General features: G+C 40.6%; 1 protein-coding gene across 1 annotated transcript in view; it reads right to left on the reverse strand.

Annotated features, from left to right (window-relative positions):
- NME8 (NME/NM23 family member 8) overlaps positions 1-16,673 on the reverse strand; it is a 50,669-nt gene extending 33,996 nt beyond the window's left edge. Inside the window, exons 1-7 of the mRNA XM_078378726.1 lie at positions 16,625-16,673; positions 16,363-16,469; positions 13,194-13,265; positions 12,262-12,378; positions 10,890-10,956; positions 7,187-7,263; positions 6,111-6,203 (exon numbers count right to left, since the gene is read on the reverse strand). Of these exons, the coding sequence (XP_078234852.1) occupies positions 6,111-6,203; positions 7,187-7,263; positions 10,890-10,956; positions 12,262-12,378; positions 13,194-13,265; positions 16,363-16,469; positions 16,625-16,673 (582 nt within the window). The remainder of the gene's footprint in view (positions 1-6,110; positions 6,204-7,186; positions 7,264-10,889; positions 10,957-12,261; positions 12,379-13,193; positions 13,266-16,362; positions 16,470-16,624) is intronic.
- Positions 16,674-16,879: the final 206 nt, after the last annotated feature.

Raw genomic sequence — 16,879 nt, forward strand, 5'->3', positions numbered from 1 at the left:
TTAGCTACAACAGTCAGAAAATGTGATGTTAAAAATTGGATTACTGTCCTGGATTCATCCTTCTCTTCCAAAAACTGGAAGAAAATAGAGCCACGGAAACAAGAAAAGTGTACTGAGAAAATATGGAAAGTGACAGAAATTGATACCTTTTCAGGCCTGCTGAATGTATGTCCAAGACAGAAGTAAATTGAAAGAGGGTATGTATTTTACAAATGGTCTTGGCTTCCTGATAGTGTTGGAGTAACTTACATTTAAACTAAAACATAAATGTAAATTGATAGCTACAGGGTAATCAAATAGTTTTAAAAAGTAGAAAGATGATTTTTTATTGAAAAATGAATAGATTGGATGTTTCTATACTTGATATGAATAGATTGGAGGATTGTATATTCTGTGTTCTCCTATCCTTAAAATCTTTTTCAGCAGGGATGTTATTCTTCTCAGGTGCCTTGCCAGAGGTGAGGGAATCCAAGGCCGATTTTATTTCTGCTAAAGTTGGTTCGCTGTCCAACTCTTCCAAGACAGGCAGGCACTCAATGTTATTTAGTGCCTCTTCAGTTACTACATTCTCTCTGGAATATAGCTCAGAGTAGTGCTGCACCCAGCGTTCTATCTGCTGTGCTCAGTTCTGGATGATCACGCCTGTAGCAGATTTCAAGGGAGCAGATTTCTTCTGTATTGGACCTAAAGCCTGCTTGATACCGTCATACATTTCCTTGATGTTACCTGTGTCCACTGCTATCTGTATCTGAGAGCAGAGCTGAAGCCAATAAATTGTTGGAACATCTCCTGGCAGCCTGTTGGACTTTGCTATGACCAAGTTGAAGAGCCTGCGAGTTGTACTCATGTCATGAGTTCAGCTGAAGAAGGGCTGGAATCAGAGGGGTTAATTACAGTTGAGGAAAATGTTGAGCAATTAGTATTACAGACAGCTGAATCACCACCAGATTCTCCTCCCCCAGTAGCCAGAGTGAGAGATAAGCTTTGGCAGAGACTCACAACACGGAGGTCTGAGTGTTGAATGCTTCTCACAGGAACATCAGGTCGACCAGCCATGAGTTTTAACAGGATGGAATGTTTCTAGGAATTAGGTGATTGTTGCTGCTATATAATTTGTACTGAGATGCTTGGAAGCTCTTGGAAGCAACAAGTCAATTCCCTGGCTTGTATCCATGCTAATGCTTATCTTGAACCTTGCTTTCTTGGCCTTTGGCTTTTGGACTCTGACTTCTGACTACAGTTTGTATTTTGGCTTTGACAATTTGGCATCTGTTTTGTATCTTCCAGACTTCCGACCTTGGACTGGTTTATTGGACTTTCACCTGCTGAATCCCCTAAGAATGTGACAACTCACTAGAATAGGCTTTGTATGCTGCTAGAGCTCTCCTCTTATCATCGATGGTGTTACATACAGCACTGATGTTACCTGTCTGTCATGGGTTTGGAGGGAAAGTTCCATCCTATGGGGAGTGGAAGGCAGGACATCAGGAGGAGGGGCTGTACTGTATATATATGTGGAGCTTGTGTGGAGAAGGAGAGCTGGAGAGAAGAGAAGCTGGGAAGAAGAAGCTGGTGTGGGAGTCTGTGTGTCAGACAGGGTACTACTGTGTGTCAGTCAGTACCTACCTGATAGGTTCAGGTGTCTTTATGGGTAGCCAGAACTGATAGGTTCAGGGTCTGTGCTTTATTTAAAGGTGTTCTGTGTGAACCAAACTGGTGTATGTATGATTGAGACTAAGCCACGTTACTGTATCTTATTCACTTGATCATTTTATTTTCCCTGTGTGTTATTTAAATAAACCTTATTCCTTTATTTGTTAAAAATCCATTCCTGGTCTGTGTGACTCCTTACAGGGAATGGTTGGTGGCAGCTTAGTTATAGTGTGGCATACTCCGGTAGGTCTGGGGTTGTCACAGATGGCTGGCATCAACTCCTCCAAATAGGCTTTGAACCACTCTGTGGTCCTTTTGGTCTTCTTGCCAAATGTGGAGAAAGCGATGTCATAAACAGTGTTCTTGAAACATTCCCATCATTCAGGTGCATTTGCATCAGCCAGGCCTGGAAGGATTTCCTCAAGAGCCTGGGCAAATTCCTCCACTTTTCTTTGATCACGAGTCTTGCTGATGTCAATACGTGATCTTCCTTCTTTTTTCATGTGATACAATCTCTTTGTTCGCAGTTTTACTCTACTACACACCAGGGAACTATCAGTATCGCAATCAGCACACTGATAACTGTGTATGATCATAATACTAGGAAGGCTAGAACATTTAGTGAGGATCAAATTGAGCTGATGCCAATGCTTCAATCTTGCATGCCTCCAGGAAATTCTATGTTGGAGCTTCGTATTAAAGAACATATTGCTGACACAAAGACCATAATAACAGCAAAACTCCAGCAAGCATTGGCCATTTTCGTTCATCTTCCCAATGCCAAAGTGGCCTAGACAAGTCAGCCAAGAATTGTGATCAGCATCAACTCTAGTGTTAAAGTCTCCAAGAATGAACAGTGGCTCTCTCTCGGGCATTTTTTATAGTAGCTGACAGATTGCCGTCGAATTTGTCTTTGACTTCTGTTGTGGACGACAGTGTTGGTGCATATGCACTAATGAGGGTGACCAGTCCAGTTGATGAGTGGAGCTGCTGAGACAGGATTCTTTCTCTCCCTACAGTAGGTGGAACAATGGATCTCAGCAGAGTATTTCTGACCGCAAAGCCAACACCATGTTCCCTGGTCTCATTCAACGGTTTTCCCTGCCAGAAGAAAGAGATGTTTTTTTCTTTGACAGATCCCATGTTTGGCAATTTCATCTCTTGCAGGGCAACAATATCCATCTGATGTCTACTCAGTTCCATGTCGATGGCAGCTGTTTTGCGCATGTCGTCTATTTCCTGCAGGTCATTAGAAAAGCCAGGGGTCATTGTCCAAACATTCCAGGTGCCCAACTTTAGGGCAGAAGTTTTCTTACAGTTGTTGCATGGTGCAGGGTTATCAATCTGCTTGTCGGCTTTCACCCTAAACCCCATGCACCCTGTGAGGTTAATAGACCATGGCGAGGTAGCACCTTATTAACTGGTGACTGCCCAGCTTAAGGCAGGTGATAGCTACCTAGTGAGGTGCAATGACCTCTCCCACCATCAGAAGTAGCCCCTGGTATCATGCTCTACACCAACTGAGCAAAGACATATAACAGGTGACTGCTGCTTCCTGTGTTGTTTCGACACTGTATGCGAAGCTGGAGTGTTCTCTCCAGAGCACGAAGCCTGGGTAAAATAATATGGAGGATAGACTGTTACCCAAGCAGCAGATCCCCCCTCTCCACATCGCAGAAATAGTCCAATGGAAAGGCAAGAGCCAATACAACTGGTTCCAGTGACGTCGCAGGAGTTGCCAGAATGACACGAACTGCGTCTGAGACTCTGGCTCCAGATTTTGCCTCGAGGTTAACTCCTGAAGTCTTTTCCATCAGTGGATATAGCCACAAGGCAGTGGAGGTTTGAAGTCAGAGTTTTCCTTCTCCTAGATGGACTGACATCCAGGGCTGAACAAATCCCACCTACCCAGCCTGTTTCCTCATGGCATGGACGGCGATGGCGGCGCCTCAGTGGGGGTTTGAAATCGGAGTTTTCCCTCTCCTAGATGGGCTGCCTTCCAAGGCTGACAAGCCCCACCTACCCACCTTTAATGGATATGTTATTAGCAAATAGGATTCATGTGTATACTGTGGAATGTGGCAGAATGTGCTTGGAAAGGTAGCTGTGAATATGTCTGCACTATATAATTATAGCAGTCTGACCCCATTATAATAATCTTGCCTGCACCCTTCACCATTCTGGGATTTTTAGTTTGGTATGGTAGATAGACTTCTATGCTAGAGAACTGTAGCACGGTGGTTCTCAAATGTTGGTACTCTAGATGTCTTAAACTTCACTCAGGATTCCCAACTATCGATCATACTGGCTGGAGCTTCTGAATGGGTCAGAAACATGTCTCCAAAACATCTAAAGTTTCAGCAATTGAAAACTACCACTCTAACTCACTTCCAGGAAATACAGTATACTGTAGTTTTCTAAGTAGCTCATCAACTAATAAATCCCAGAATTCTGTAGGACAGAGCCAAGAAAATTAAAGACTGTTTCAACCTGCTGTGTGTGTGCAGTATAGATACAAAGATAGTAAGATAAAATACAGTCTATTCCTATTAGAATTACTACAGTGGTGCCTTGCTAGACGATTGCCTCATGGGATGAAAACCCACAAGATGATTGGTTTTTGCGATCCCTGTGGTGCCTCACAAGACATTTTTTCCTATGACCGTGCTTCACAAGACTATTTTTTAAAGACCAATGCTTCGCAAGACTTTTTTTTTATACCGATGCTTCGCAAGATGTTTGGTGTGTTGTTGTTTTTTGAGACCAATGCATAGGGAACCTTGCAATACGATTTTTTCATAAGACGATGATTTTTGCGGAATGAATTAAAATCGTCTTACGAGGCACCACTGTACTTGGGGGGAGTTTCACTTGTCCCTTTAAACCTGGGCTGGAACCTGCCATTCTTCCTCTAGGTGTTGTAGGATTCAAAGTCCTATCAGTGCCACTCAGAACAGTCAAAGAGTTGTTAGTGAGTTAGAATCCAACATCTGGAGGCCCACAGTTTCCCCAACTCTAAAGCAGCAATGCATGTGTTCAATTGCTTCTCACACAGAAGGATAAGAGTTGCACTGCATACAAAGATGTTTGTGGGAATGGCCTTTCCATGTAGTATTGCTGCTGTCTCTTTCAGTGTGCTGACGTTCTGAGCCACTGAAGGCTCCATTAAAAAAACAACAACACAGTAGCTAAGCTAGTCCTGATGAGGCTATTTGAATGTCTATGAACATGTGAATCTGCCTCATACAAAGTCATATTGTTAGTCCATCTAACTAAGCATTTTGCTTCCTAGAATGGGCAGCAGATCTCCAAGGCCGTAGCAAAAGTTTTGCATAACCTGATGGTATGACACCCTTCTAAACTAGGCTGATGATGGTAGTTTCTACATGCAAAGTAGGTGCCTATCCAATGATCTGTGAATCTTCCTATGGATAGATTTTGAGTGACCTTGAGGTGGTGGTTTCCACTCTTGGGATCTCGAATGTTGTTGAACTATTGCTCCTAGAAATCCAGACGACTGACCATATTAAAAGTCGGGCCTTCTTAGGTTTGTACCCATTCAATATCTTGAAACCTAAAGTACAGAAACTTTGCTTTAAAGGATAGTAAAGTGTCCATTCTTTGGGCTGTAATCTTAAACAGATTAACTCAGATGTAAGCACCTTACAGTGGGATTTCTTCTCAGGTAAACAGGGAAAAAAAGTTGTAAAAATCATCTATTTAAGCAAAATGTAATCACTTGGGGTGAATTACAAGTGCTTGTAATTTAAATGTATATGAAATTGCTGCATATTCTGTTTCTCCACCCTCGTTATTCTGTCATTCTCTATGCATGTTGGTTTTAGATGGAAAGCTCCTCAGGACAGAGACATGTTGTGTCCTTCTTTGTAAAGCATTCTCTACATAGACTGCATTATAATGATAATGTATAAGAACAAAATGTCAGTGCATTAAGGAAATAGGGAATTTTATATAAACAAATGAGGTTAACAATACATGGATTTATGGTCACCACTGATTTTGGTGAAGAAACTGAAAGTTTGTATATACATCAATAGATAAATGCCTTTCAAATTTTAGTATTGCTGTTGAGAGTAAAGTAGATGCACATATGCACCACTGCTTGCATTAGTTGAGATACACATGGTCAGTCAGATTCTGGATTTTCTTTCTGTCTGTGTGTGTGTGTGTGTGTGTGTGTGTGTGTGTGTGTGTGTGTGTGTGTGTGTGTGTGTGTGTGTGTGTGTGTGTGAGAGAGAGAGAGAGAGAGAGAGAGAGAGAGAGAGAGAGAGAGAGAGAGAGAGAGAGGGAGGGAGGGAGGGAGGAGGAGAAGATAGCAAAAGATTCTGTCACAGCATATTTTTATAGCCACAGCCAGTAATGCTCTCTAATAAAAGACTTCCAGATATAACCAACAGCACCTATTCCCCAAACACAAATCTGTCTGTTCTCCTTACCTCTTCTGATTTCCTTTGATAAAAATTCCTAACTTGTTCATCAGTTAATATTTTTTCATCTTCTGCTAGGATGATAAAACCAGCTTCCGTGATCTTCAGTTACAGATTACCATCATGTTCAAGCACATTTTAGAAGAAAAAAACATAGCTTATCAAATTGTTTAAGAGGCAGTCCAGTAAAGCAACAATGACTTGTGAACGTAATCAGTCAATCAGTTAATCAATTTAAATAAATTGACATATTACTCTAACTTTATTGTGATTACTTTTTATATTTAAAAGAAGGTACAAGTATAACTCACTATTTCATAGGGCCAGCATAAGTCATTATTATTATTATTATTTAAAATATTTCTATCCTGCCTTTCTCCCCAAAAGGTACCCAAGGTGGCTCACATTATTAAAAAGACAATATTCAAAAGCTAAAAATAGTAAATATACAAATATTTTAAAAGAATTAAACAAGTATTATATTTAAAAAATATACACAACAATCCGTTTAAACATTTATCTCAATCCATCAGTCATTAAGGAAAAGCCTGCCTAAAGAGAAGGAGAAAGACAGCAAAGATGGGAGCACCTCCTGTGGAGGAAGGTACTAGAATCCAGGAGCAGTGACAGAGAAGGCCTTTTCTCGTGTCTCCACCAAGTGTACCTCAGGGGCTGATGGGACTGAGCGAAAAGCCTCCTCTGATGTTCTTAATGCCTGGGAAGGCTCATAGAGGGAGGTGCAGTCTTCATACAGCTTGGACCCAAGCCATTTAGGGCTTTATATATTAAAATCAGAACTTTGAATTGTGCCCAGAAATGAATTGGCAGCCAATGGAGCTGCAGTAACAGGGGAGTTATATGGTCCCTGTAACCAGCCCCAGTTAGCAATCTGGCTGCAGCATTTTGGACCCGCTGGAGTTTCCAAACACTTTCCAAAGGCAGCCCCATGTAGGACACATAGCTTGTGATCTGGCTTCAGTTTGGAAAGCTACAGGTTTTGAAGATTTGGCTTAGCAAATTCCTGTCAACCTACTATCTGCAAGTCAATCAAATTGTTTACCTTTTGAAACAAAGATTTTGCTTACCGTTTGCTTAATTTCTTCAACTTTTCCTATAGCAACTGCATCAGGTTTTATGATGACAACAGTATATTTTTCCACCTCTAAAAGAAAATGGAAAATATATAACATTTATTATATATCTTTATGAACAATTTTTTAAATGTACATATGGTTGATTTTATACTAAGCTATTCACTATTGCCATGTGAACTATCCATGTGTAATAATCCTTTTAATAAAGCACTTATATTCCTCAGCTCTTTGTTATTAGTGGTCATTGTGATGGAAAATATATCTACATAGCAGTTTGTATTGGTGTGTATGGTGGATGACAGAGGTTTTTATTGATAGTTGTAGGTCGAATGTGTGGTGAGGAGACAGTTAAAACCATTGAAAGATATATGGAAGAGAGACAGGCCGAAAGAGCTATGACAGTGATGAGGTAGTTGTAGTAAGAGTTAGAGATTGGAGGCAGCAAGAGAAAGTGTAGAATAGCTGTACAGTTAGAGTCGAGTGAAGTTGTTATGGAAAAATAGAGTGTCCATGTTGGAACATGTGTAAAAACAAGCATCTATTGATCCTGTTTTCTCACATTGGCTTATTTTTTTGTTTACAAATCTTATTTATCATTTTAAAAGATAACAGTCCTAAGGTTTTATACTCATACATACTGTTAGTCAGTGCTGGTAATGCATGGTTTATATAGTGTCACCAGGGTAACAAATACTGTGTGTTTCCCCAGAGGTATTCTTTTAAAAGGGCACTGTGAGGTTGTCCCTTTGCTGTGGCAGTATTTAAGTGGCAGTGGAAAGGGAAAACTGTTTGCCAGGTTTAGTAGAAGAGGTAATCCATTGAAGGACAGGGGGAGTGTGTCCCTGTTGGTTCAACTGGACATCTCAGCAGCTTATGGTACCATTGGCCATGGTATCCTTCTGGGCAGTCTCTCTGGGGTGGAATTTGGAGGCACTGTTTCAGTTTCAGATCAATGTCTGATGTCAGTAATTAACTGGATGAAGGTGAAAAAACTGAAACCTAATCCAGAGAAGACAGAGGTGCTCCTGATCAGTGTGTGTGTTATGCAGCTTAGCACAATGAACAACTGTAAATAGGAAGGCTCAATTCTAGAAATACAGTGGTGCCTCGCTTGCCGAGAATAATCCGTTTCGTTCAAATCTCTGTTAAGCAAAATCCTCGTCAAGCGAAATGAAAAAGCCCATTGAAACGCATTGAAAACCGCTCAATGCGTTCCAATAGGTGAAATACCTCAGCGTCCAGTGAAGATCCTCCATAGGGTGGCCATTTTCTGGTGCCTGTAATGCGAGGAATCTGTAATAAGCACAGCGGGGAGCCATTTTAAACAGCGGGTGGCCATTTCGAAACCCGGCAATCAGCTGTATTCTGATCGTCGCAAAGTGAAAAATCGGTTCCCGAAGCAGGGAACCGATCATCGTGAAGTGATTTTTCCCATTTAAAACATAGTTTTGTGATCACAAAAATTTCATCATTAAGCGATTCCCTCATCTAACGAGGTAATCGTCAAGCGGGGCACCACTGTATGAATAACCCCTGATCCTATGCAAAGTCCCCCCCATATGAGCTTCAGAATTGTCTTCTCCAGGCAGCAAATTTCAATATCCCAAACATCAGAAACAGCAAGGAGGACTGAACACACATGAATAATTAAAAAACAAAAACAAAAGAGGCTTCAGTTATATGTTCATCTGACTGTCCTTAGATGGAGAATGTTGATTAACATCCATTTTGCTAGCTTTGCTATTGTATTCTACACCACTTCAAAGTTTGATATCTATGGATATCTACAAGAAGATTATCTCCAAGGACATTTTCTAACTCGTACATTAATATCAGAAGTGTCATCAGGAAAATTATCTCTTATTCATAGAACATAGGGGCTGAAAATCAATTCCAGCAAATCTTGCCTAATTTTTTTTCAGCGCAGAAATGTACAAAAAGCAAAGTGATATAGTCTACAGATATCTACCTTCACTACTGTCTGGCAGGTGAAGATAACAAATTCCAAATGTTACTCCTAGCTAGGCAAAATTACAAGAGTTTTGTGTAGGTTTGGCTTTTTTGGTACCTTTTTTGGGGGAAAATATTGTTCAAAAATGTCTTTTGTGCATTTTTACATATAACCTAGGATGGGGACTCGAGTCATGCAACTCACTGTTGAGTTAAGTCACACTAGCGACTCAACTTGGACTCAACTTGGTTTTTGTTTTGTTTTTTCCAGTGACTTGGACTTGACTCATGACTATTTTTCTGAGTCGCATTTTCAAGTCCCAATTCTTTTAATGTTGCAAGCCTGGAAGAAGCTTTGTGATGCTCACCAGAAGACACAGCAGAGATGGGCAGATGGTGGCAAGTGGCAGAGGAGGGTTTTTGAGGGGGTGGAGGGGTGAGGGAAAGAAAGGCAGGCAGGGCAGATGAGACTAAATGTGGGTGGTTCACAAGACCTCCCCCCATACCCCACAGAGCCCACCCACCCCACCCTTTTTCTGGGGAAAAACTGGTTTTTAATAGGGATCCAGATTTGGGGCTTGAGAGTCAGGACTTGATACCAAAGACTTGGTCTCAGACTTGAGACTTCCAAAGACTTGGTCTCAGACTTGAGACTTGGACCTGAAGACTTGCCAACACGACCTTGTATGTTGTGCAGAATGCAGGTATTTTGCACACACATCCTTCCTCTGCCCCCACAACCCAAGACTTCCACTCCTGAAAAAAGTGATTTCTCTCCCCCTCATGCAAGAGCAAAAATTCTTATAAGGGTTGACCATATTTTTCAGTAAGGAAGAGGGAATGTGCAAGTGTTTGTTGCATCCTTAATAATTTCCCCTACTTCGGTTTAGGGTTGTTGCAGGTACAGGTATTCTGCCTGCTTGCTCCTTGCATCTTTAGAGCCAACAGTCAAAAACTGAACTTCTGCTGTGCCACCTGAATGCTGGTTCTCGCCTTCATCCATTCACTTTTCATGTTACAGGCAGAAGCAGGTTGCTTCATTCTGTTACATGGCAGGGCTACACTGGCCTTGATGAGGTATAGGAGCAATTTGCTTTATTGTGAAAGTGAGACCCTGTAATGCTGAGACCCATCTGTAGGACTGATCCTACCATTACATAGAGTGTGGGAGCTACCTCAGGCAGAAGATCTGGAATATCATTAATGTGTTATTACATGATTTGCATTGCCAGAGAGATGAAGAGATGTCCTTTCAGGATTTTCCTGCATTGACCTCTCTTGAAAAGGCACTGGGACTGTCCTTGCAGAGCAATAATTACATCTAGGCCTAAATATTTTATGCCTGAGGAGAAGGACAATATAACATCCACCATCCATTCTGTGCATCGAGGCCCCTTGAGATGCAGGAAAATCTTAGCATTGGAGACAGCATCTTTCACTGCACCTGAAGGTGAGAGACTAGCTTAGAGGGCAGCAGGGCACACCAAGTGACAGATAAAATTCAGACCACCCTGAGATGCAACTCTCCATGATCCAGGATTTGCTGCCCGAAGCAGCAACTGATTCTGTGGAAAAGGTTGAGACTTACTATGTGGAGAAGAATACAAATAATGCATCTCTGTTGGAACCCCTGCTGCCCATATACTGCTACAATCCCTTCTTGAACATACTTTCTCATTTGAGAACAACTGGATATCCCTATTTTTACTCTCTAGATAAAAAATAATCCAGCAGTATTACTTGCCTTCTGGCTCTTCTTCTTCAGGTTCTTCATCTGATTCTTTCTCTTCTATAATCAAGAGCTCTGGCAACTAAAATTGTTTTTATTGTTAAGTTCCAGTGGTATTGTTTATCAGAAAGAAGGTTACATATGACTATTACTCCTTTTTTACATCCAAAATTGATTTAAAATATTTGAATTTGAATTAAAATATACATACTCTCTAGGAAGCTGCATTTGTTAAATAAATTTTCAAAAGTTTCTAAATACCATAAAAAAATAAATGTTTCTAACATGGATTTTCCACAGCTGTATCAATGAGTTGTTTCAACGGAAACTACTCAGTATGTATTAAGAAGATCCCATCATGCTGCAGCAACAAGAGGGAAAAGAAGGGCCATGCTCTTGGCTTTCTACTTCCATTCACTATCATTCTGCAATATCCATTCCATTAGGTGACATTAGAGGGAAAGATAGCAGCAACTCTGCTAAAAGTCCATATACCTTGTTTCCCAGCAGAGTCACGCTCTCAGAAGACTGTCAGGAGCATGATTGTGTTGGGAAACAACATACACACATCCCAGGTGCCACATTCTACAGTGCTGGGATTTTAGCAGTGGAAATGGTAAAATGTTAGTGCCATATTTTTAGTGGTAGCAGGTGTCCAGCTCCCATGAGGTTTTTGGGAGGTAAAGTAGTCTCATACCTGGGAGGTGGCTACTCCCACATTAGAGCATTTTCCTACAAATCTTATGAATGGGCTTTCCCTTTGAAATGTCCCTTAAACATCTTAAAGACTGTCATTCATCCTCAATGGTTTCCAATCCATCTATGCAAGACAGAGTGCTTGGGGATGCAGAAATGCCATGACTGGGGAAAAGATCCATATGAATAAAAAGTAAACACATATTGAGAATGGGCAACAAATTCAGTGGTGCCTCACTTAACGCATTATGATGAAATCACTGTACGACGATCTTTTTGCAATTGCAATTGCGATCGCAAAACAATGGTCTAAATAGGGTTTTTTCGCTTTACAATGATCGGTTCCCTGCTTCGGGGACCGATTCTTTGCAAAACAATGTTTTTTAACAGCTGATTGGTGGTTTCAAAATGGCCACCGGGTGCTTAAAATGGCTCCCCGCTGTGTTTAGGGATGGATTCCTCACTATACAGGCAGCGAAAATGGCCACCGTATGGAGGATCTTTGCTGGACAGTGAGTTTTTACCCCATTGGAATGCATTGAACGGGTTTCAATGCATTTCAATGGGGTTTTTAATTTCGTTTTATGATGTTTTCACTTAACGACGATTTTCCTGGAACAGATTATTATCGTTAAGCGAGGCACCACTGTTCAAACCAATGAGAACAGAGATTCAGGCATAGCTATGTTACCTCTGGTCTTGGTATTTCTCCTGCTACAATTTTTCTCTCTCTCTCTATCATCTCAATCACTTTTCTGGTTAGAAGAGGTCCATTTGCACCTTTTACTAGATCTACCATTTTGCCATCCTGTAAACAAATATAAACAAACCTACTTAAACAATATACTTAGGAGTCTGTCAAGGTTTTGTTTTAGTCACTGCATTGGTTTTGAACATAGAAGGTAATGTTTCTTTTCTTTTTATATTGGCTTAGTATCAGCTGACTGAATGAAGGGAGCAATGAGTAAGCATAAATTAACCCTTCACCAGCACCATGAAGATGCTTGTACGTACACTGTTTTCTTTGTTTTTTTAATAAAACAACTTGTCTTGTTTTTATATTCAGACATTTAACAATTGGCCCTAATAAATTTGAAGCAAATTATTCAAACATCCAAAAGATTTTGATTGATTAACACGATCAAGGAATTTGTTAAATGAAATGAGAAAACCTTCAGATCTCTTGGACCCCAATTTGCCTACCTCTTACCATTGGGACTGCTGGCTACAGCTTATGAACACTCAAGGGACCACTCCTGAATTAAATTGTGCAGGTTTACAGCCAAACCTATAATATTACTGAGCAATGAGCAACTTTGCTTGTTGGTTGGCTGGCTTAAAAACTTATCTCTTTTGGACTGTTGTATGGAAGATGAGAGATAACAATTTCAGGATGACAGGATAATAGTAGAAGACGTATTTTGTTGAAAATAACAGCAATCCAGATAAATCATTGTTTGTGGAAGCTGAGATCAGCACAACAGAAATAAACTGTTTTTAAAGTAGTTCTAATAGCAGTTGGACTTCTAAAAAATAATATAATTAATGTGCCTGCTTTCAGTCTGAAAAATCAGAATAAAATAGCTAAAGCAAAAGAACAAAAACTAACCTCTGTGCACTTACCAAACAGAAGATGAAAGCAGGTTCACATTTGTCCTTAAAAGGGAGCAGAGCCACGACAGTTTCAGCCTCTGCCTTAAATGAAGCATGTACAGATAAGTGCACACATTTTTTTCAGATAGATGCCAGACCAGAGCTTGGAAAAGTTACTTTAAAAGCAATCTGTTACAGATCCTGAATGTAGAAAGCATTAGCTACAGCTGCAGTCACAATTTTGAAAGTAACTATGCAATCATTTTTGAAATGTAATTACAATAGATATGTTTAGGTTACTTTTGAAAAACATCACAATGCCATAGACCAGGGGTCCCCAACTCCCGGGCTGCAGACCCGTTCCAGTCCGTGGCCTTGGAAGGATTGGGCCGCTGGGACAGATGAGTGGTGAGCAGGAGGTGAGTGGCCCTGATGAGGCATAGGAGCAATTTGTTCCTGTTCACCATTTCCTATATGAGCTTGACTCAAAGCTATCCTTCAACAGCCTACTGCATAACAAGTCCCCCCCCCCCGGTCCTTGGGAGAATGGTCTTCAACTAAACCGGTCCCCGGAGTCAAAACAGTTGGGGACGACTGCTACTGAATTCTATACATAATATATCTAACTGGTGATATAAACTCTGTAGCTTTAAAAGTAACATTTACAGTTACACTACAACTCAAGTAAAGTTATCCCTTCTTGTGTTACCACAACTTTTTTCATCCCTATCTATTTTCAAGATTTCTTTAAGACCTTCTAGCCAGAGTGATTCTCATATGGCTGTTTTCTCTATAGACTATACTCAATTGGTTCACTGAGAAATTTGATTTGCAGTACGGAAGTCTTCTAGTTTTTAGCTAAGATTCCCTCAGAGCTTTTAAGGTTGTGACCCAAAAAGGCAATTCTACATTCTTTGGATCACACTCAAAATCAGTATTCTGAATGTCATTTCATGATAGCCCCATAAATATGTTAACATGCTGTCCTGTAGGGCCACATTCTTGGCGTAGATGTGGGCATGCATGCAAGCCCTGCCCCTAAATTTGTCCTGCACTCACCAGTGTTAGAGACCTTTGCACACTGAGCACAGAAGTCTGCAAAGGACACTGTAAGTGTGGCTTGCAGACAACCCAGCAGCCTTTTTACTCCCTGGTGGTGGTGGAGAGGACGGGCTAGGAAGCCCTTCCAAAGAAGCTGTCGGCTCCGGAGAATAAAAACTCAGCAGGATACAGCCAATCCTTTATGATGAGATTCTCCAAGAAACATTCTTTCTCCTTTGAAAATCCCAGCTTGTATCAGCCCTTCATTTAACTTTACCCACACCCTCCTCCTAAATAGCAGCTTTGTGCAAGAGACAAACATGGAGGTGTGGAGAACTGAAAAAGGGTAACAAATTAAGTAGCAAGAGAATAATCAAATGTAAATGACGCATTAAAGAGCTGTATTTGCATTGCTGGAATTTGGTGAGAACTCTTAAAAAATAAGGGGGAAAGGGGGCTCATCTTTACTATTAGTATTTTCTTTATTATTTATTGTGCCTCTTGCACTGAGAGGAGAAACACCATTTTTGAAAACCCGCACTGAAAGACACCATTTGCCCCTCCTTTCTTTTTCCCTATTATTGGCATACAATCAAATACACCAAGCACTCAAGGACATTTGAGATAAGCTTACAGAAGTTAACCCTGTACCTCATACCCTGCGAGAAAGGGAAAGATCAAATAAGTGCTTCAGGAACCATTAGAGGGCAGTAGAAGACAATAGAGGACACAGCGTTCATATATTTAAAGGTTTCCTTTTTCTGCTTTTCTTCTGTTACTGTACCTAGACCAAATCGCGATTATCGGAACTGTACAAATAACTGTATTATTGTGATCTTCAAACATCTGGGAATCTGGTGGATACATTTCTTTTTCTTTTTCCTCCCTTTTTACATTCCTTTTTTTTTGACACTACATTAGAGAATTGTGGTTTTTACAGCTGGGTTAACTCTGAAGGCCAGACTGGAGGAATCCCAAGCCATAACTTAGATTGCCGGAAGAAATATCAGCAACCTCAGATATGCAGATGATACCGCTCTGATGGCAGAAAGTGAGGAGGAATTAAAGAACCTCTTTAAGAGGAGAGCGCAGAAATAGTCTGAAACTCAACATCAAAAAAAACTAAGATCATGGCCACTGGTCCCATCACCTCCTGGCAAATAGAAGGAGAAGATCTGGAGGCAGTGACAGATTTTACTTTCCTGGGCAGATGGTGACAGCAGCCACAAAATTAAAAGATGCCTGCTTCTTGGGAGGAAAATGATGACAAACCTAGACAGCATCTTAAAAAGCAGAGACATCACCTTGCCAACAAAGGTCCACATAGTCGAAGCTATGGATTTTCCAGTAGTGATGTATGGAAGTGAGAGCTGGACCATAAAGAAGGCTGGCTGCTGAAGAATTGGTGCATTTGAATTGTGGTGCTGGAGGAGACTCTTGAGAGTCCCCTGGATTTCAAGGAGAACAAACCTATCCATCCTAAAGGAAATCAACCCTGAGTGCTCACTGAAAGGAGAGATCCTGAAGCTGAGGCTCCAGTACTTTGGCCATCTCATGGGAAAGTGTGAAGGCAAGAGGAGAAGGGGATGACAGAGGACGAGATGGTTGGACAGTGTCATTGAAGCTACCAACATGAATTTGACCAAACTCGAGGAGGCAGTGGAAGACAGGAGGGCCTGGTGTCCTCTGGTCCATGGGGTCACAAAGAGTCGGACAGAAGTTAACGACTAAACAACAATTATAACTTTTTAAAAAACTATAACTATGTTGACTATTGCTTTCTTGACTTGTGGTTAGCTAAACTTCATATATTGTTGTCTTCCACCTCTTGTCCTTTAAAATTAAGCCACAGCTTGCTAAGAATGACTGTGCCTTTGGAAAGTGTTCTACTCCTCAAATCTCAGTTAAGACATGGATAGTATATCATGAATAGCTATGTAGCACTTATTAGCTTTTATGTGTATAAGTGCACTTCTTTAGCTGAAATGTGCTTAGACACACCATCGTTTATGAAAAAGAAAAACTGGTTAGTCTTATGGGTCCTACATGACTATTTCTGGTAGAAATTGTTATAATATGTCTACCTTATGTTTATACCACAGAAGTCTTATCTCTGAAAAATATTTGACAATATAACATTTGCTATTTAGTTCCTTACCACAGCAAAATGTAGAAGATTATCTTCACCATATTCATTTTTTAGTTTTCTGAATAAGTTCACCACAGCTTTGCAAGGTCCACACCAACCTTGATAAACATCTACTACTGAAAAATATACATAGCAACAACAATATTCTAAATGGAAGTAAACTTTAACATAGTTTTTTCTTCTTCTGCATCCCAACAGACTCAGACCAAGACATGTTGCTGTTCTGTATGCTTCAGCACAGAAGCAAGCTAGCTGAGCAGTTGACTCTTACCACCACACTGAAAATATAGGACAGTGCTCTCTGCTGTTCTTAAGGTCATGCTCGTAGATGAGTTTAGAGGTGAAGAATAGCTTGTGAAACACAGACAGCTATGTTGCACAACAGCAGAGAATGGCATGACTATGCAATTAAGTAATTACGAAAAGTTAGATATCTTTTATTGGTTTTTTTGGGGGGGTTGCTAACACTGTAGACTCTAATTGAGAATGCTTTGCATTGTATCAGCACAATTCACTATCTTTTAGT

Source organism: Pogona vitticeps, chromosome 6 (genome assembly GCF_051106095.1).
Source record: "Pogona vitticeps strain Pit_001003342236 chromosome 6, PviZW2.1, whole genome shotgun sequence".
Classification (NCBI taxonomy): domain Eukaryota; kingdom Metazoa; phylum Chordata; class Lepidosauria; order Squamata; family Agamidae; genus Pogona; species Pogona vitticeps.